Source organism: Pogoniulus pusillus, chromosome 1 (assembly GCF_015220805.1).
Source record: "Pogoniulus pusillus isolate bPogPus1 chromosome 1, bPogPus1.pri, whole genome shotgun sequence".
Lineage (NCBI taxonomy): Eukaryota > Metazoa > Chordata > Aves > Piciformes > Lybiidae > Pogoniulus > Pogoniulus pusillus.
Genome location: NC_087264.1, coordinates 17,379,706 through 17,401,820, shown reverse-complemented (window position 1 = coordinate 17,401,820; position 22,115 = coordinate 17,379,706). Strand labels below are relative to the sequence as shown.

The 22,115-nt window shown below is 40.3% G+C and overlaps 1 protein-coding gene across 6 annotated transcripts in view; it reads right to left on the bottom strand.

The window, feature by feature from the left end:
• BTBD7 (BTB domain containing 7) overlaps nt 1–16,828 on the bottom strand; it is a 49,420-nt gene extending 32,592 nt beyond the window's left edge. For all 6 annotated transcript variants that reach the window (XM_064142518.1, XM_064142527.1, XM_064142535.1 and 3 more), the window contains exons 1-2: nt 16,771–16,828; nt 452–637 (exon numbers count right to left, since the gene is read on the bottom strand). In XM_064142518.1, the coding sequence (XP_063998588.1) occupies nt 452–533 (82 nt within the window). In that variant the 5' untranslated portion in view covers nt 534–637; nt 16,771–16,828. The remainder of the gene's footprint in view (nt 1–451; nt 638–16,770) is intronic.
• Between the last annotated feature and the right edge of the window lie 5,287 nt (nt 16,829–22,115).

Genomic DNA, 22,115 nt, shown 5'->3' with positions numbered 1-22,115 from the left:
TAACAGTCTTATCAGAAATATCCCTTCTAGCAAAAGAAAGTAATTAGCCCTTGTTAAGCATAATGCCAATACCACAATGAATACTGATAATCAACAGTTTTACAGGCTTCAATACAGTTTCACAGAAAATCTGAGGAAGAGTAGAAAATGGTAGACAGATTTAAGAGACAGCAACTGCTTTGGAACTAGGAAAAGTAGCTTGCACGGTTTGACTATCAAGCTCCCTCAATTTAATTTAAATAACCTATTTAATAGCATATGACAGATCAACTTCTTGCACATACACAGGACAAATGGCTACTGGACAGCTCTGAATTTTATGCATGCTTGAGCTGGAATGGATTCAAATTGGTGACCCAGGAAATAAAAGCACTGACTAACATTACTACAAGCAAATCAAATCCACTACATACACAATCCAGCAAGTGACAAGATAACTGATAAGACTTACCTATGAATGTCTGCTGTGCCTGTGAATTTGCCCCTACCCTTGGGGAACACGAGTGAGGGTAGTTAGATGCATTAGCACCCATTTTCTTCAGTCACTCAGGCATTCCGCCTGCTGGCTCTTCAACGTATAATCCCATAATCCTTTATAAATCTTCAATCCCAGCTCCAGCATTCTGTTCCTCCGTTTCTGAAGACCAAAAATACCAAAAAGTTACTTCATTATTCTTTTTCAGTATGTAATATTTGATTCAGATAAAATGAATAACAAGCCAGCTCAGGATGAAGTTAGAGCCAGAGTACAGACAAAATAGGCATCACCACACCAGCAAATACAAGCTGTTGAATCCATATAGTCTTAGTCAACATATATACTCATTCTCTTCCTTGTGTAGAAATATGCTATTCTACAATAGCCAAATACATATGGATGCAAACCTCTTCTCAATACATTAATAGCTCCATTAAGAAAAAACTTTTAGAAAATAATTTCACTAAAACAGTGAATACCAAGAGCACTCAATGCTTGAATGTGCAAGAGAACAGGCTTTAAATTAAGTGAAAAACATAAACATCATTAAAAGTCCCTAAAATATCAGATACATAAGAGAATGGTTAGAAACTTACTGCAAGAACACTGCTACATGTTCAGCCTGCGTATCACACACTTGCTAAATTTAAAATATGTAACTTAAGTATGACCAGTGTCATATTGAATCTGTATACATATGTATGTGCTTTTATATAAGCTATATATCCTGATTATATAAATATATATTTAAATAAGGAAAGGCAAGCATGCCAAGATTCAGTGAAGGAGAAATTTAATGCAGAGTAGGCACTGTGGTCAGACACTTAGATATACCAAAATTTCTCACACCTCCCTTTCAAGTGTAACCAAGCACTGCTGGGGGTCACGTGAATGCCAGCTGATGTGAATCTCAAAACGTGCTGCAGTTCATAAAGTGTATTGTGCCCCACGGTTCAAAAACGATCATAGCTTTATTCCTACTACTGTCCTTAACCTCACGTACCAACTGAAGTGCGATCTTTGTATTTCTTACTCATACATTCATGGAATGGTTTGGGTTGGAAAAGACCTTCAAGATCATATATTTCCAACCCCACTGTTGTGGGCAGGGTACACTGGTCTTGACTGGTAAAGGCATCATCCAATCTGGCCTTGAATATCTCCAGGAAAGGGAATCCACAACCTCCCTGAGCAACCTGTTCCAGTGTCTCACCACCCTTACGGTAAAGAATTTCTAATAGCCAGTCCGAATCTACCCTTCTCAAGCTTCAATCCGTTCCCTCTCATCCCATCACAAGTCCTTGTAAAAAGTCCTTTCCTGGCTTTCTTGCAGGCACCCTTCATGTACTGGAAAGCTGCAAACAATTTAAGCTGGCAGTAGTGATGAACTTTGTTCTGGAGGAAACCCCACCTTCCTCTCTGCATTCTTGTTTTCTCTACCTTGTTTGTTCTCGTCCAAATATTCTGTGAACCAGATAAAGTGACCTACCTTAAAATTAACCTAGACAGAAAGTCTGAACAGTATCACTTAGACAGGTTGTTACGGTATCACATGAATATCTCTGCCAGCACAAGTGGAAAAAGAAAGAGGAGCACAGACATACGTTGCTAGGGCTGATACTGCATCTTTTAATAGCAAGCATACTTGAACCACTTTAAGGATTTAGGTGCCGGTCTTTGTTTAGTTTGTTTTGCTACTTTTTACTTCAGCCTCTACACTAAATCTAGCCTATCATTATCAAGTAAAATGCCAAAACAGCAAAGCCACTTTCCATGGTGAAAGATAGCTGTAGAAGGAAATGAATGTAAAAATGAAGAAGCAACTACAAAACACAAACAATCAAATCATTAGTTGCAAAAGGAAAAAAAAAAGGTGTTTCCTTGCAGAAGTTACCCTGCACACTGAAAATAGTCTTGTTTTAGCTTACCTGAGGAGTCTTTTAAATTTAATCTTAACCTCAGAATATAGTCATAGAACTTTTTGTTTGTTTTAAAAACTACTGCCAGGTAAACTTTTTGTCAAGAGCACACAAGCTAAAGGACTTAATGCATAATGGGCAGTATACCTTTAAGAAATTGTATAATTGGTAAGTAATTCTCAATTGAAAAGAAACAACTGAAATTTTGAAGGATAAGCTGATTATATAGTCTGACACACATGCAATTCCACACAAAGCTTATTTTGACTGTTTTTTAAAAATCCAGTAAAGCAACCAACATCTATCATTATTCAAAATTATCTCAGTGATACAACAATAAGATGTAGCTCATACAGCTGAAGGGTTCTGGTTTGAATTAGTACTGTACAAAAATGAGGAACAGATAGTGTCCTTCACAATTTGGCTACAGAAATACGTTATTTCATGATTTATTGCATTGGAAAAAAGAAAATCCAATAAGCAAAATATCAGAACTTAAGCCACATCAGCAGTTACAGACACAAGTGGGCAAAAAAGCAGATAACGAGATTATGAAAGTGACTGCATTGCTTAATGCTTTGCTGAAAATCATGTGTCCCAGCAATCACAAAGAACCCTTTCTTAGCTGAGTTTTAAGGTACTTTTTTCCATTAAGTAATACACTTCTGCATTAAGAAGTTTTTTTTTAAAACTTCATAGTACATCTGACTTTCTGTTTAGTTTTGTTGAGAAACATAAGACTGAGTTTTAGGAGCAAGTAATAACAAAAAAAACATGTAGCATTTTTCAATATGTCCACTAAGTCAGAGCAAAAGGTAAAAGAGCTGTAATGAAATGGAATACAAAGGTGTGCAGTCTTGAAGGTCAGTCCATTTGAGAAAGTGAGAACATTGAGAAGCATACTGGCAGTTGCAAAGACAGAACGTCTGGGAAGAGCCCTTCATTTCAATGCTGTCATTGCAAATAAGTGCTCAGAGCAGGGTTTCTAATGATCAGCAAAGCAATCTGGAGCATGATGTGAATGTGTCACATCCTGGAAGTGATTACATAATGTCATCAGTAGTGAATAACAGGTCACATCACTAACAGCACTGCAGAGGCATGGGACATCAAGATATTCATGGTCCCCTAAATAGAAGGTTCCAGGACCCAAAACAACACAAATACATAAAGCACATGTGGACTAACTGAATTACAGTAGTACAATCCTGCACAGAATAGGAAGCTTCTCCCTGGCAATTTAAATATTTTCACATGTTGACAAACAAACCTTGAACTCTGTACATCACTGGTTCTTCCAGCTGGTTACAAGCACCCACCAGTTCACCAAAAATCTATTTTGATTGATGATATTCACATGAAAGGCTTTACTAATGTTCCTGAAATTTAATTCAAAACATTTCTTCTAGTGAAATTGCAAGAATCATTTATTGCCCTTTAGGAGTCTCTTGAAGTGAAATGACAACATATATTCTTCATTGACTCAATTTTCTAAAAGTTCACTTGAAAGGAGTATTCAAACACAAAACATCATTAAATCCACTTTAAGAAAATCAGAGAAATCCTATCCAAGAAGTCTGCATCAATATTCCTGAACAAAGCAATTAGGTATGAATATATCCATTTACAGGGAAAATGAGGATAACTAATTTTAACCAATCTAGAGTAGCTGCAAGATATTCTAACATATTGTGACATATTTTGAGGAACCTAATTTTTTTTCAAAGGACCTCTTCTGAACAAATTAAAACATGCCTTTGGTTTTGTTTTTTTGTTTGGTTTGGGGTTTTTTTTTTCCCTTTTTAAAGACAGGCAGATTCTCTTTGGTACAATAAATATCAGTTAGTTAATAGTGCTGTGGTTTAACTCAGCTGGCAACTAAGTCCCACACAGTCACTCACCCACAGTGGGACAGAGAAGAAAATTAGCATAGTAAAAGTGAGAAAACTTGTGGGATGAGATAGACAGTTTAATAGGTAAAGCAAAAGCTGTGCACACAAAGCAAAACAAGGAATTCATTCACCACTTCCCCTCAGCAGGCTGGTGTTCAGCCACCTTCAGAAGAGCAGGGCTGCATCACACATAATCGTTACTTGAGAAGACAAATGCAGTCACTCGGAACCCTCCTTCCTCCCTTCTCTCTCCAGTTTTATAGTGCTGAGCATGACATCACATAGTATGGAATATTTCTTTGGTCAGTTGGGAACAGTAGTCCTAGCTGTGTCCCCTCCCAGCTTCTTCTGCACCTTCAGACTATTTGCTGGTGGAGTGGTGTGAGAAGCAGAAAAGGCCTTGATTGTGTAAGCACTGCTCAGCAGTAACTAAAACATCCCTGAATTATCAACACTGGTTAGGTTACAAATGTTTGAATATCTACTCCCATACTAGCTGCTATGAAGAAAATATAACTACCCCAGACAAACCCAGCACAAACAGAAAAAGCAGCCTTTAGATTACATGAAAAATGCCTCAAGAAAAAAAAAACCCACCTTTTTTTTTTAAGTAGTCCATTTTCTCCCTCTCTGTCAAACAGTCCATTGTTGGTAGGCAGCAATTTAATTCAGCCAAATTTCAACCAAATTCAGTTTCAGATATTGGCACTGAACCTTTTTTACAAGAGCACTGTTCTCCTTTGTCTCCAGATAACAGCTGGTCCTTATGACAGAAGTATCCTCAGTCATTTGCTCCGTGAGAAAGTTAGGAGTGATGCATAAGCAAGAACTCCCAGCACAAAGCTGTCCCACCTTTATACAGCGTATTTAATGGGTTTCCTATTCCAGAACCCCTTAACTGTTAATGGGATTGTTGCTTTTACAGGGAGTAAGGCAGGTAATCTTTCCTCTGTAGTTTCCACAATTCATATTCTGTTTTCTTTGAGACCGCTCCCCAAAGATCCCTGTTTCATCAAGAAAAGAGAATTCCTTCTCTTGCTGAAGCTGTGACTGAGCAATACAAGATGCTGTTTTCAATCAGATTAGACAGAGAAATCTTGACTCAAGCCCCAACAATATGGAAAACCCATCTCTGGACTTGAGCACCACTGCCTTCTCACATCAAGTACTATCTCACTGGAGTATACACTATAGTCTCCTTGTACTAGAGAATGTTCCTTTTCCTCAAGACTCAATTATTTCATAGAAAGCCATTTATTTTTAAATGATCTGGGAGCTTCCTCTACACAAGAGTGCTTCTAAACAAAGTAAGCTGCACCTGTCCTCTTACAACTTCCTGCTTTTAATTCACCTTTGCAAAAACACCCTTTTGACCTGTTTTAGCTCCCTTATGAAATTCCACAGCCTTAAGAAGAAGAATAATAGTTTCTGCTGATGAAACCAAATTTTCCTAACAGTAACCGCAGCATCCCAATATTGAACACGACTAAAAATCTTGGTCCTATATACTTAATGACTCTCCCATATATATGAACTCTTCATAAATCAGCTTGATTACTTCTATCACCTTAGCTGTTATCAAGTCCTGAAACTGCCATTCAGCCATTGTGTCAGTATCTACCACATCTTAGGTTCTTTCTTTTGCTTGGAGCTATTACTGACACGATTCCTCATTACTACAGTGTTTTTGCATAACTTTCTTCCTTTCTGCACAAGCTTCTGAAATATGTGGTGACAGTATAACATGCATTTCATGTACTTCCACTGAAAAACTCTGCCTGTGACTAAAAAAAAAAAATTTCCCTGTATTCAAAACTATTTTATCTACGCCTTCCTCCCTAATATAATACCATTCTCTTTTTCTGTATATCAACCTCTCTGCTGTTCTGTGTTGACAAAAGGATCCACACAGCTCACTCATGTGGCCTTTCTTCTTCAATAAAAAAGTATCAGTTGATAGCATCATTACACATTAAGACTAATGAATTAATCTATTTACAATACAAAAACCTGAAAGGTGAAATATGGAAAAGAACAGGAAGTTCCAGTCCATTTCATGAGACATACCAGGAATCTTAAAGAAACATTGATTTTCTTCATTCAAAAAAACATTAAGTCATAGCCGTAAAACTGGCACATTTTAGCTACAGTTTAGATGTTTTCTGGAATAATAGTAAGCCACAGCTAGACTTGGATCCAACCAAAATACAGTTTCAACCTAGATTCAAAATGCATTATTTGGTGAATGCAAGAGCAGGCTGCTTCATTGACGCTGGGGTTAGGGTTGTTTTTTCAACAGCAATTAGCACCTCAGTTAACACTACCATCTTCCCAAAGCTCTTCCGCAGTGTCAGCAACCAAATTAGTATACTTTTCTGGACTTTTCTCTCCCGTGTAAGTAGTTCCCTACACCAAGTTTACCAAATGACTCAAGGAATGTCATCAAAATTAGGAAGAGCAGCAAGAAAAGGCTGCTTGCTGTCCAGAGTTAAACGCAACATGCAATATAACTAATGCCCAGTCGGCAGAGTCTTCAAAAAATAAAATATTTCCAGTTCCATGCACTCATTCCTACAGCAGAGCTGTTTGCTTTCACTCTAGCAGACTCTAGTGAAGTCACAGAAGTCCTGTCAGGGACCTAGTTAGACCATGTTTGTTTTCAGCTGGTCCTCTGGTGTGGCTGTAACAGCTGCTGCTCCTAAGTACACCACTGACTCTGTACATTTAGACAACTACCACTTTAAACGTAAACATCTCAATGTAAGAGGGTAGCTGTAAGACCACTTTTGCAGGGCACTGTTTTCCTTAGCTCTTAAAAGTTAAGAGTCAGGGAAAAAAATTAACTTCAAATTGCAAAGCAAGGGCAGTCCTAATAGAAACAGCAGTAACTACCACAGCAGTACTCACTGCACCTAGCTAGCTTCCTGCTGCATCTTCTTTGGCCTGTACTACTGTCACTCTTGTGCAGTTTGCTCCTCCATTCAAATAGGCCTTGTTAACAACCTTTCAGGTAGCAGCCATTACTACAATATATAGATCTAGTTATTAATTCTGTAGGGAAGAAATACAAAGCCAACCAAGCCTATGTGCATTACAATATATTCTTCTTAAATCAGCAAATTCCTCCACTATCAGGGAGAAGCAAACTGTATATGCAGGACTCCCTGCCTGTCAGCACATCAGTGGTACATCAGGGTGATCTGACACTACCATCACTCATTCTGCTGCTCCACACATGAGGCTTTCCTGCTTCCCCTCACACTATATACAGAGATTAGATGATCATGGAACAAATAATTTCAAATGGCTGATCAGCTACTGGGGAGGTAATAGAGAGGAAAAAAGGGAATTCCTGCAGGTTGGTCTGACAGTCACTACAACTAGAAGAGAAACCCTCAGCTGTCAATACGAAGAGAGCATTGCTGCTATTAAACTGCCTCAACTCCATAAAACTATACTCTTGTAGTCCTATCTTTTGTTTTCTCTGAACTCAAGCCGAATGTCAACAAGTCACTCTAGCCTGGCCCCAGGCACACAGGCAAAGTCCTCCTTTAAAGTCACCGTTTCTGAAGCTCAGGTTTCAGTGCTGATCAGTGCCTTTTATCCTTGCCTCCTGAAATCCACAGTCATTCTCCGGTCTACTCTGCTCAATGAAGCAGGCAGAGATACAAAACAAAACCCAAACTGGAAAATTCATTGTGCGTGGTATGTGTACAAAGACTGACTCATGCAAGAGCCTGTAAACTGATTATGGACTGCTCCCACCCTGAGTAGATCAGTTGCCAGTCAAAATTGCAGGCTGCTTTGCGTTTATTTAGATACCATTTGTGTACAAGAACAAAACTAACACGGTGATCTTGAGGCTGTTTGTGTAAATCAGTCACTCCCGTATATACTATGATCTTAACAGTTACTTAGAAGCTTGCACATTCAGATTTTCTTCTTTGGTTGAGCTTGTCTATATGGTCTATTTAAATTAATTTGTTTCAGTAGAAAATTTAAAGACTCACACTGACTTCAAGAAGTAACATTTGTATCACAACAAGCGATGCCAAGAAATCTTTCTATGCCATGCACTAAGATTTTGTGGATGGGCATTTCAGTACATGCACATGAGACTACATAGCAAAACACATCAATGCTGCAAATCTTCCCCTCAGAACCGAACTTCAGCTACTTCCACAAACTATCTGAACTTTTAAGGTACATCAGTAACTTTAGCTTCAGTTGGTACCTTCAGTAATACCTACACTTAGATTCCATGCAAATGTGGTGAGAAATAATGCTCACAAACTTTGAAAAGTGTCCTCCCCAAATCCAGAGAAATCCATTTCAGATTAAATGAAACACATAATAAAAGCAATCAACTAAGGAAAGGAAGGCTTAGTCACAAAACCAGTCTAGTAGTTAGTCTACAATTAAGCTGGAGCATTATTTACATTTTCCCCTTGGCAAGCAAAGGAAGTTGTGTATTAGAGATTTCTCGCACTAAGTTCTCTCACCATTTCTAAAGCTTTTATTTTTTGTCCTGTAACATGCACATGCAAGTTTTACAGAACAAAGGAGCATCTCACAGGGTAATATAACAAGTTATTCCTAAAAACTGAAGCACCAGCTCATTTATCTATTTAATTCAGCAACATCTACACATACCTCATGTGCAGACTTTTAAGACTGCACAGTTATGAGAGCCTGTGGGGAGAGTTTTTAACTGCTTACTAAAGCAAATCTGCCCTTTGAGCAGATCAACAATATGCCTTGACTCTTCCCTCTCCTTCCACAAGATCTAAAGCCTTTCAGTTGCCTCAGAACATCTGAAAAACCTATTTTTCAAAGAAATCAAAGTTTTAGGAGGAAACAAAAAAATCTGTTGATTAATTAGACCAGAAACTTCATTAAAGCAATCCATTGCTCAGCCTCACTTTAGACCAAATTTTGTTCATTTTTCTCTCATCCACAACTGTCCTTGATACTCTTTCACACTCAAGGCAAGAGTGAAATGCAAAAAGGGAAGCCTCTGACTTCATGTGCTATACATATCAAAATTCCTTTGACTATTCCATTATTTGAGAAGTTCATCAATGGATGGGAAAAAAATCATTGCCAGCCATCATAATAAAACTGTATCCAGATGAGCCTTCCCACTCAACTCTTCTACGTGCACATTTTAACTTAAAAGAAAACAAGTTAATATTGTACATGTGGTGGGGGGAAAAAGGCAGGTTCCATTTCCCTCCAAATTTAAAAGATGGAAGAAATTCAGACTGACAGGATTTTTAAATAAACACTCTCATTACTGTTGAAGTCTTCTAGTACTTAATGTAGGTAAAATCCAGTCACAAAATGTGGCACTTTATAGTTTAGTTCTCTAGAAAAATGTTAATAGCTAAAAATAAAACAAAGGGAGAAGTGAAGAAAGAGAAGTAGATCTCCAAGATGGTGATGGGGGAACATCTAGACTGGCCTAAGTACGTTAATTCAAACCGGCAATTTTTGAATCAGTAATCAACTGAGAAAAATGCAGTAACAAAATTATTTTAGATATTGTCAGTAAGGAATCTCAAATATCTTAAGACACTTAAAATTTTCCTTTAAGTGGAAAAGCCTTGACTACTATGGACAGATCTTTAGGAAAGCTTGCTTTAGGACTGTACTTCTGAGTAACAGTTTTCAGGAGCCTTGAAATTTAATCTTGAAAACCAACTTCAATTAATAAACGTCCAAGTTATGACATGAAAGATCTTGGTTAAAATGCAGCTGAAAACAAGCTGTTATGACTCAGTGCAGAAATATATATGAGAGTCCTCTTATAGGTGTTACCAAGTCTCCAGGTTTGTGTCTAGAAATACAAAGCAGTATCACATCAGAGAGGAGATAATATTACACTGTATCACAACCTTTCTCTGCTAGAAGGGCATTTTACCATTTCAAGTCCAAATGCACATTTAAAGAATTGTTTAATAAAACATTTTGGTGAGCAAGTAAGGATCAAGAGGTATTTTCTGATCCAAATAATGTACCTTTAAATAAAAGGCAGAAAATTATTTTCTTTTAAAAAGTTTAGACAAGTTAGGATTTCACAATCTGAGGCAGTAAACATATATCCTTATCCAAAATCTAGAACAGTTAAATCTCCAAACCACTCACGGACATAAACTGCAGAGAAGGTGGAGAATATATGGGGAGGGTGGAGGGACTCAAGGTGACACTCACCAGCAACTTCGGAAGTTACATAAATTCCCTTGTAAGAATTACGATGGTTACATCCAGATTACCAGCGACAACTGTGCTTCTCAGGAGCTGAGAAGTACTGACACATTATAGATCCCTCCTCATTCATTATCAGGGTCACCACCACAGTGAATAATAAAACATTTCCTGTCTCACTTGCATTTTGTCAACTCGGTATTCTTCTACCACTCTAGTGGCTGAAGTAAATAATCCATTTCAAAATCTTCCTCATTACAGAATGTGACAAAGGTATCTTCAACTAAATGTTTCATTGTATCTCACTGAGCTGTAGTTACCTCTAGAATTACTTAAAGAAATCCAAGGCTGAAACCAGATTACTTTCTAGTTGGACTTTGTGCAACTTTGTGCTATTTTTCCCTCTGTGTAGCCTCACAACAACTTCATAATTTCCCTGAGTGGCTTGCCCCTTCTTCCAAAGACAGTAAACTCTCCTTTTCATGCTGAGTTGCAACCAAATCTCTCTATTCTTTACCATCAACTTCTCTTTCTGCACATGGTATTGGCCTGTTCTTGTGCCTTTAAGACTTTCTTCTTGAACAGCATCCAACCTTCCTGGACTCCTTGGCCCTTCAGGACTGCCTGCCAAGGAACTCTGTCAGCCTGTCTCCAAAACAAGCCAAAAAATCTGCCTGCTGGAAGTTCAAGGTGGCAGTTCTGTTGACCCTGCTCTTCAGCAATCAAGAAATCTATCATTTCATAATCGCTATGCCCAAGATATCCCCAAAGGTCCTTTGCTGTTTGCAAACAGCAGGTCCAGAAGAGTACCTTCTGTCACCAGCTGTGTCAGGAAGTTATTCTCTACACACTCCAGGAACTTCTCGACTGGGACTGCTCCCTCTCTGCTGTATTACAGTCTCAAGTTGTGCCGGGAGAAGTATAGGCTGGATGTTAGAAGGAAGTTGTTGCCAGAGAGAGCGATTTGCCATTGGAATGGGCTGCCCAGGGAGGTGGTGGAGGCACTGTCCCTGGAGCTCTTCAAAAAAAGACTGAATGAGGCACTTAGTGCCATGGTCTAGTTGACTGGATAGGGCTGCGGGATAGGTTGGACTGGATGATCTTGGAGGTCTCTTCCAACCTGGTTGATTCTATGATTGTATTTCCAGCAGACATCACAGATCTTGAAGTCCTCCATGAGAACATGGGCCAGCAATTGTGACACTTCTTCGAGATGCTTAAAATATATTTCACCTGTCCCTTCCTCCTGAACAAATTCGCATCACAGTGTGTGCCTTATTTACTTCCCCTCTCATTCTCACTGTAACTCTGGCATCACCATTGTTAAGCTCAAAGCAATAAAATCACTCCCTGACATACCAGGCCATCCTACTGCCTCTCTCCTTTCTTGTCTGTCCCCTCTAAAGAGTTTGTAGCCATCATTAATCTGAGCCCTAGGGAAACAGCACACTTGCCTAAGAAATGGGTCTGGTCTGCACAGCCAGCCTTCCACTCCCTTCAGAAGTGAGTCAATCATGACAATGACCCTTCTTTTACTCCTTATAGAAGAGGTTTTGATGCAGGGTGTAAATTAACTAAACCTCAGCAACACCTCCAAGCTAGGTGAAGCTATCTTAAGTAGCTTCAAGAGGGTGCTAACCTCCTATGTATTTTAAGAAACAGACGTAGGGATATATTGAAGAAAAAAAAAATCTAAATGCCTCCACATGTTCAAAATGCTTCAGCAAAGTTTCATACTAAACACTAGAGAATTTATGTGGACAAGCACTATAATTATCACAGCAGCAGAAAGGCTTCAAATAGGACCTGCTTCTTCCAAGACAAAGTCGAAGATTACCAAATCCACAACAAATTCAGTTTCTCACTTCACCCCCACCTATATATCAGGAACCATTATGAGAACAAAGCTAAAGCAGAAGATCAGTAAAGCTGAAAGAATACAGCAGCACCAGTCCAGAAGACACTGTCTCATTGCATTCTAATGGATTTGCTACTTTGGAAGGCTTCTTAGTCACCTCTTATGCAGAATTTCTGATATTTGGGTCAGGAGAAAGTGTACAAAAAGGAATTTTTGTCTCTCTTACCAATTATTTTTAAAGCCACTAGAATAACCTTCTCATTTCATCACAAGATTTCCTTTTAAACTGTTTCTCTAAATGAAAAAAATGCACTGACAACAAAATCCCCACCAGGGTGAACATATGTGTAAGCCCACCAGCTGCTACAGTACACATTCAGTAGTGTTTGGTGTAACCTTGCACAACAGTTGCAACCAGTGGAGCAATCAAATCTGATTTAACTAAGTATATAGTGATTCATGTTTTCCAAGCCAACTCACTTCAGTCCCACCCCCGTCTCCCCTTTACTCACCTAACCTTGGCTCTGCATTGTACCAGCAAACAAACTTTCCATAGCTGTGTCATGACCCAGATCTGAATTTATTTTGTTTAAGTGATTTATTTTTCAGACAGATCAGCTTCCTGCAATGCTTCAATGCAAAGCCATGTAAACAGCTCCATCAACACAGCTGAAGGGACTGTGCAGAAAGCAGGAAAAAGCAGCCACAGACCACAAGTGCTTAAGACAAATTTGCCACTAAGCATCTATCAAGAATCTTATGGGCATCCTTATAAAACAAGAAAATCATAGGTCCAAGAACAGAGAAATGAAAGACTTCAGATCCCCTTTAGTTTTAGATGAACCTCTGATGAGATCTAATCTCTGCCTTAACACTGGAAACCAAACCACCACAGAGATGATGAAAGCAAAATACCAAAACTTAGAAAACTTCAGATAGCAAGGTATGAACTAAGTGTTGCATATGCTACTGCTGATACTCAACTCTTTCTTAGCCATTTTCTCTTTCGTCCAGTTCTACTCTTGCCAAATAATTTTCACTGTTTCTACAGAAAATGTTCTCCTAGCATCCATTCATTATATAAGAAGCATCTTTACAACTGGTATTCTTCCTGGGAGAGATGCAGGGCAGAATAGATAGCCACAAAATTCAAGAATAGCATCAAACTTTGCATCTGCAATGCCTTCTTGTTATAGTTCAGACATAATGGTAAGTCAACATACAAAAATGCATTCTAAAAAATCCACAATGGCTCCTGCCCAAAGATTTACACACTGAGACACCAAGCTTATTCTTCAAAGAACATGGGTAACGAAACAGATCAATAGTTACACAGCTCACTTGAAGCTCATCTAACACTCACATCTGAAATAGGATTCTCAGTCTCCACCACACACACAATGTTTGTGCACCAGATTTCCAGACCTGTGAAAAAAGTGCTACAAGCCATCGATCTGGTAATCAAAACCCATGTAGATATGTTCAGGGAAAGAGTTTAGAATCAAGACTGAAACGCACAGTTTTATATCAAGATTTGCCATAAGGGCAGTCAGAGTCTAATTACTGAGAATATAGTTATTTCTTGTTAAAAGAAATCTAATATTTTGTTTGATTTATTTGCTTGCCCCTGAAAAGCAGCCAGTCACACTTATCCTATTCATCATCGTGCAACCAAGACATCAGAACACACTCCTTTTTGTGCGTAGTCTGCTACCTCGAGACCACACTAGCATCAGAGGGGCAGGGCTTGTGTCACATCTCTCACAGCCAAATGCAGAACTACAGGATACCACACCAGTGCAAAGCAGGGCAGACTGCCCAACCCTAGAACTCATTCCTTACAAGTCTCTAAGTTAGTTGTCATCAGTGACAGCTGTAAACCTGACATTACCTATGCAGCAACTTGAATGGCCACTTTCAAAATGAAGACTCAGTATTTTGTCAGTCTGCTTAATCAAGCTCTGATAGCTCCAGTGAATTAAATTCAAAGAGCTGGCTGCAAAGACAGAACATTCTACTATAGTTTAGCAGTAAGCAACATACCCTCACAACATGAAAGTTTGAGCTTCTAGGACAAACATGAAAACCAAGAGGGGAAAAAAAAAGTAAAATAAAATCCCTATGACAAGTCCACACAAGTCTAGCAGGAAAGCTTATAAAAATAATTCTTTCATGTATGACTCTTTGCAAATCAGACAATGCCAGCTACAAATATTACACCACTACTGGATCTACCACTAAGCAAGGAAATCTGGACATAAAGAAAATTCATTTGCACTAGTAAGAGGCAAGGATTTTTTAAAAGCCAGCAATTACAGTAATGGCAAAGAAAATGATCCAAGATGACTGGTGTCTGTGCTCCGTGTATGTTTAAACACACAAGAGCAGATCAGAAAGCCAAGCTCTTTACATATTGCCTGAAGTTTCAAAGCAAGTAAAACAATGTTTAGGATTCAGTAGCTTTTTTTTCCATCTCCAAAGAATAAACACTGGAAGTACATTCTACTCAAAATACTGAACTCTATTTCCAAGATGGCTTGTATGCAGTCCAACTATACAAGTCTAAAACTGAATGACAAGCAGAAAGCAATGAGCAGCTTCATGCTGCAACTCAAGATACAAGCTTTATTCTTTAACACAAGTCATCAGAGGCTTACATATAAGCAAGAACAGAAAGTAATGTTTACACAGCATTATTCAATGCAGCAGTGTAGCAAATTCTTAAATGTCTCAATTATGCTTTGGTCCACCAACTAAGACTACTTAGAATTAAATTATTTCAAGAAGGCAAAAAAAAGCATCACAAGCCATACCTTATCACTATATTATCTGAATCCAGATAGTCTACAAAATAAGAACTCTCAAGACTCTGCCTTTTAAACACAGTAATGTACAGACTGTGACATGTTAAGTAAAAGACACTTGTTTCAGATCCTTAAAAATAATCTCTATAGAATGAATTTGATTATGCTGGCAACAGACTCTCATCTGACAAGGGCAGAGAGGTGGAAGAAGTATTTGCATTGATTTCTTCAGAAAAAGGTTCAAACAGCAATTTTAACTCAGTAGATGCAAAAAGGTATTCCCCTCTCTACACCTATCTGTGTAAAGAAGCAGATCAATACAGAACCAGAATCAAAGAGGTTTATAGTTTACATTTGAAACAGTGAAAGACAATCCCAGAAAAATAACCCTCTTCTCTAACATCTTTCAAACAAAGAGGTAAAGCTTTAACTCATCATGCTTATCAGTGTCCAAAAAAAAATAAAAGCTGAACGCTAATCATGTTGTACTTTCTATTTTTATTTTCTTCATTTCTAAATGAAAATAGAGCATGCATTGTATGGGAAAACCCGAGATGACATCTCAGTGGCACATCTGCTAAACACTTTAGCTTTCTGTATTGTTAGCCTGATTTAGAGCAAAGCCTCAAGTGATGCTACGTTCCCTAAGCTAAATTCTCACGCAAATAAAGTATCGAGCCAACATAGATTTAATTATCTTGATATCATATTTTATGTTAGTACTTGGCATATGTGTCATCTTTCATTTAACTGCCTCAAATGTAACGGAAATGGGATGGCAGGGGAGAGTAATTAGAAGTATGAACCGACAGCAAAGCACTATCCCAACAGCAGCAGGAATATTCCAGAGGCACAAGCATGCACATCGTCTACAAAGCTCTCCAAGTTTTTCCAGGAATACCACAGGAACACCTACGTAGAGATGAAGACGAAAGCCCACATCCCAGGGCAGCAGCAACCTCAAAGCCGCAGGGACTGCCAAGGGACGGGACAAACTGCCAAACGCACAAGCGGGAGTCCCGCAGCCCACAGTGAGTGAGTGAGTGTGGTCACTCTCGCACCGGTCAGACACACGGGGAGCCCCGCAGCAGCAGGAACATAAGCCCCGAACCGGTTCCTGCATGAGGCGACTCAAATTCCCTCGAGGGCTCCGTGGGGAGTGGCGCCAGGACTGCTGCCGCCCAGAGCCTAAAGACAAACCGCCCCGGGGGCGGCGGGCGGGCAGCGCTCTGCGGACAGGGGCGTTAAGGCAGGACCCGACGACAAGAAGAGACGGAGTCGAGGCCGCTGCCGCTGTTTCGGACCGGGGACCTCTGGGCACAGGGCCCGCCCGTCCCCGAGAGCGGCACGGGGCCTTGCGGGGCGGCGGGGACCCGCACCCCACTCCAGCCACAGCGACAGAGCTGCGAGCTACGAGGCAGGTACGGGAGGAGTCTGCCTGCACCCGGTGCCGGGAATTGCCGCTCCGCGGGGCGCACACCTGGCCCCAACTCGAGGTCTGCCGCCGCGCGGACGTCAGGGGTCTCTCGCCCCCTCCCCTCTACGGCCATGACACCAAGCCCGGCCCTCCTCCCAGCCCACGCTCACCACACGGCTCCTCGTAACGCCTCACCTCCGGCAGCCGCTCGCCGCCGCCGCCGCCGCCATCCTCCCGGCTCAGTGCCACCCACTCCCTCCCGGTCCCCCTCCGGCCGCCGCCATTTTAATCCAGAGCCCCAGACTCGGCCGGGCTGGAGGAGCGCGCACGGCGCCTGCGCAGCGGCGCTGCGGCGCCCCGGCCACGTGGTCCGCGATAGGCGGGCCGGGGCGGTGCGCGTGGGTCCCGCCCGCGGGGGTGGGGCGGGGACAGGCTGAGTGTGCCGGGGCGGGGAGCGTGGCCGTGGCCGTGGGGGCTTCTGTCCTGGCTCTGAGCGGCTGCACCGTCACAGCTGGAGCTTAGGAGGCGGGAGGGCGACGTGTGATGGCACCTGTGACAGAGGCACCAGCCCGCAGGCGTTGTGAGGGAGACAGAGGCCAGGCCTTGAGGAGACTCAGGCCAGGTGTACCCCTGTCACCAGCCGCCTTCGCATATGGGCATGTTCAGCTTGCTTTGTGTGACAGATGTCACAAACCCAGGAAAGACTTTGTTTTGTCTTAACCATCAAAGTCAAGCAAACCAACAGCCACAGACTTACAGGAAAGTAAACTGCCCTAATTTTCGTGCACATAGAATTGCTAATTAAAAGATACCTGTTAGGAGAAATGGTTGCAGTTGAGGTGCTTAAATATCAACAATGTGAGACATGACTATGTGTCACTCATGATTTATAATATTATTACCATTTTAGCAGTGACTTACTGCAACCAGCACGGAAAGCTGAGTTAGGTAAGAAGATTCAGATCCAAGAGCTTCTAGGCTGAAGGGAGATAGCATGCCAGCTTGGTTTTCAGGTGACAGAAACTAGTTACAAATTAGTTGTCAAAGTTCTGTAGATAGGCAAAAAAATTCCATTCTTCCTGTCAACAAGCTTGGCTCATAGAATCATAGAATCATAGAATCAACCAGGTTGGAAGAGACCTCCAAGATCATCCAGTCCAACCTAGCACCCAGCCCTATCCAGTCAACTAGACCATGGCACTAAGTGCCTCATCCAGTCTTTTCTTGAAGACCTCCCGGGACGGTGCCTCCACCACCTCATGATCTTACAGGTAGTGAAAATGAGAAGGGAAAGAATAGTCTTGCAGGTGTAATGTTAGCTTTGTTAGTGTTTTGGTTTTAATATTCTAATATAATAAATTGGAGTGTAGTCAAAGTGGATGGTTAGATCGAAGTGCCAAGATCTGGTTCTGCAATAATCATCCTTTTAGTAGCTAAAATAAACCTTCCTTATTATGACTCAGAGACAAGCAATATGTTGGGTAACAATCTGGGGAAATAACAGGCAGGTTGGAAGTGAGAAAGGCTACCATGTGCTTTCTCCCTAGACTTCTTAAAACATAGAGGTCACCCCTTGAGTGCGGCAGGGTGTCGTCTCTGAGAACATTGTGGTCTTGCAGGCTAAACAGCTGGGAAGAGCATTGAAAGTAAGCTAACCAGCTCTGTCTGCCACATGGGACTTTGGTGCAGGAGAGAAGTAACAAAACACTGACTTAAAAACTTTGCTGTGGAGGAGTGGGAAATAGAAGCTAACTGCATTTATATGCAGGTGAATGTGTTTTCTGAAACGAGAGGACAGGAGATTCACACCATCTGGCAAACACCTCCAGAGCATGTGTACACATACCACTTCCCTGATCACCTAATTATAATCCTCACACTGTGCTCTCAAAAATAAATTGATCTTCCACTTGCAGCAAGATTGAGATATGTTTGGTTTGACTGAAAAAAAAATCTCTTGATCTCTTAATTAACAAAATCTTACATATACCTTAAATATGTAAATTGTCATCTCCTCTTTGGAAGAAACAACACACAGAACAAGATACTGAGCCATACAACATTTACAACTCTTAAAAATCACAGACTCTCTTCATTTTAGCCATTCTGTATTTTAATTTGCAACCGCGAACCAAGAACTATGTGGGATAGTTGTAAATAAGTTTGGGGAAGGGGATTTCTAGTGTTTTAGTAATAAATAATTTAACCTTCTTTATAAATCAGCCTCGCATGTTATTCCCCAAATTTCCCCTAAACTCCATTCTGTGACACTCAGTACCTCTGCTCATACAGAATAATGTAATGCTTTATTCGTGTTTTTACAGGGGCTTCTGTGAAATAATGCTGATGATAATCACCATACATGTGCATTTTAATCTCCAAATTGAAGTGTTAGCAGGAAAAATAGATTATGTGCCACCACTTATTAAAAATAAAACCAACCCAAATATCTGTTGTAGTCCATTTACTCTTCATTTACACTAGGAAGCTCAGGATCTGAAGTGCCTTCTGGATATTTAACAGAGTTTATTGAGGCACTAAGTGCCTCATCCAGTCTCTTCTTGAACACCTCCAGGGACGGTGCCTCCACCACCTCCCTGGGCAGCCCATTCCAATGGGAAATCACTCTCTCTGTGAAGAACTTCTTCCTAATACCCAGCCTATACCTACCCTGGCACAACATTTCCCAAAAAATACATTTTTGGGAAAAAAATCACTTACATTGATTATTTTTTGTACATTATTAATTTCTTAGGCTTTTGAATGTTCCATTTGCTTTCACTTCCAAATGTGTACTGTTAGTTATTACCAACTGTGTATTTGTATTGCTGTGTTGTGTGGAGTGCCCTAATGAAAACTGAGGTCCCACTGTGCTGGATGGTGTGCCAAGCTCAGACTACACTACATGCTCTCAGAAATTCACAAATCACCTGGAAGCTGCGGTCATGCGAGGTACAGAAAGTCTCCTGCAAACTAGTGAGAAAACTAAATGTGCTTCATTTTGGTGAGAGTGGGGAGTCACACCACATGTTACTGAAAGTACCTTTGCTTTGAGTACTTACTACAGAAACACATCATCTGTTTTACTTAGAATGAAATTCTGTTTTGTTGTGAGCAACACCTTTTTTATCCATGATTATTTGAAGCGTGACTTTATAGCACTGCAGATCAAATCCTTAAATCCCAATGTTTCCTGACTTATTTTTGTGAGTTTTTTTATTGTTTATTGGTTTGTTTGGTGGTGGTTGTTTTTTTTTTAAACTGTGTATATTTCAGTTCAGTTCTATGGCACTCAGGGCAGTCAATCATAGCTAAAGGAAAGCGTAAAAGAATTTAAAGTATTATCTGGTTATTGGTAACTCATCCACAATAGCCAAATCCTCAAGGGCTGGAAAAGAGTTTGAAGACTGATGCTTATTATGCTAAACAGGCTTCATTTTTTTATCAGTGATAATGATGAGAGTCTGTAAATATATAGATCTGGCCTATTACTAACTCTTTCATTTTATTATCTCTCTGGTGTCTCTCTTACTATCTGAGTTTTTTTGCAACCTAAACCTACTTTAAAATTTTGTAGGAGAAGGTTATTTGCCATACTCATACACATGCTGTTCTCTATGTCATCCAACAGCCCCTATTTAGACTGGAGCTGATATGCAAGTCCCAGGAACTGAATGTATACAATGATAGCAGAGTAAGAAGTGTGCTTTCTTGCTTGAAATAGGTGGTGTGGAAGCATAGTAGCTACAGCAAAGATCTCTTTAATCCCTGATTTTGCTTGTTCTTTGAGCCACCACTTCTCATCCAATCTTCATGTATTGATGAGGAGAGCCCTGTGTTCTGTCAAAAAGGCAGAGGAAGGGAGATGAGGATAGAGGATTTTGTTTGCTGCTAACTGATGAGAAGGAGGCTACTCTGCCACAGCTGTGATGGGTACTGCTGTGGAACAAGCTACTATGGCATCTCTGGCCATTCTGTGATGAAGCAAAGCTCTGTTTAGGCTAAACAATTCAAATTTATTCAGTGTTTCCCTGTGGATGTGTTTTGTAGTTCTTGCTTGTTCTCCTCATACTACTTTGTTATCTTTGTAGCTAGTTCACATCTTTCTTGAAGTACAGGTCCCAGACTGGAAGCCACATTGCAGCACTGGTTTTACCAGTAGCATGTGTTGTGAGGGCCTCCTTCAAATACTTCACAGATTATGGTGGTTTTGTACATCTCCCTTTTTCTTCAGCAGTGTAATGCTGACCCAGATATAATTTGTCACCTAGTGCATCTCTGACATTATCTTCTGCAAGACTGTTAAGCAATTTTTTTTGTCATTTTGTGTTTTGTGCTATTATCCTAGCCACAGAATATCCTGTCCTGTGTTATTTGTCTGCACTTCTCATTTATGCTGAATTGCCTGTGACTGAGACAAGCTAGCTTCTTGATAGGTGCAGCTCCTGTTTTTCTTGACTGTGGATTACCCTGCAACTATGCCATTCATGTTTTTCTAAGGAAGTACTGATTTTCTAAGACTGCTTTTCCTTTTGGGCATATTTTCCTCAGGATCTGTGAGTTTAATGAATTTCATAGAAAGTGGAGTGCATGGTCTTTGTTTTACTGTTCTTCCTCACTTCCTTCATGAAAACAAAGAATGCTGTTTCTTCATAGTCTGATCTACCTTTCCTCTCTCTGTTCTCAACCAGGTCCTGTCTACTGCTTGCAATCAAATGTAAGATGAGCTTGCTCCTAGCTGTATTCTGAACAAACACATCACCAAAGCCGTCCAAGAGTCTGCTGGACAGTCTGTTCTGTATCTTTTTTTGTCTAATACATGTGCAGATGGCAAAGTCACCATTATTTCCAATCCTGAGCTTTGGCTGATTCTGCTGTCTGCTCTCCAAAAGCCTTGTCTGCATGGTCTGTCCTATTTAATGTTGCTGTGACATGACTGTTGTGCATTTCCTTCTTTATCATTATCCATATGTTAATATTACAGTATCATGGATTATCCAACTCTCTGTTGTGCAAATTCAGTTGTAACTGGGTTATTGTATTTAAGATTCCCAGTATTTTTTCTTTATTTCCCATATTTCTTGCACAAATATACAGATACCTGAGATATTTGCTTGCTGTCCTTCAAGAACTTCTAGTGACTCTTATGAACAGCAACCAAATATACCATCCCCCCTTTTTGGCAAAGTGGACTGAACATCTACCCAGTAATTTTCAGAACAGAGTTTCAGAGAATCCAGTCCTATCTGCTACTACCTATTTTTGCAGACAAATGCTCATTTCCAAGATGCGTCTCTCACTTTCTTGCCCTTAATTCATAACTAGAAGAACATAACACCTGAGGAGGTCATGTATGAACTTCTATACACTGTAGTGGGGTCTTATCATGTCCATGGGATAAGTGCTGGGGATGAGGGACTGTACCCCTAGGTCATTACAACTGAGGACTAGAATTTGTTGCACTGGCTTGCTGTATATATAAAATGTGTAGTATGCCTACATCCCATGCAAAGCGTTCGAGGTAGCAGAAGGAGTGAACA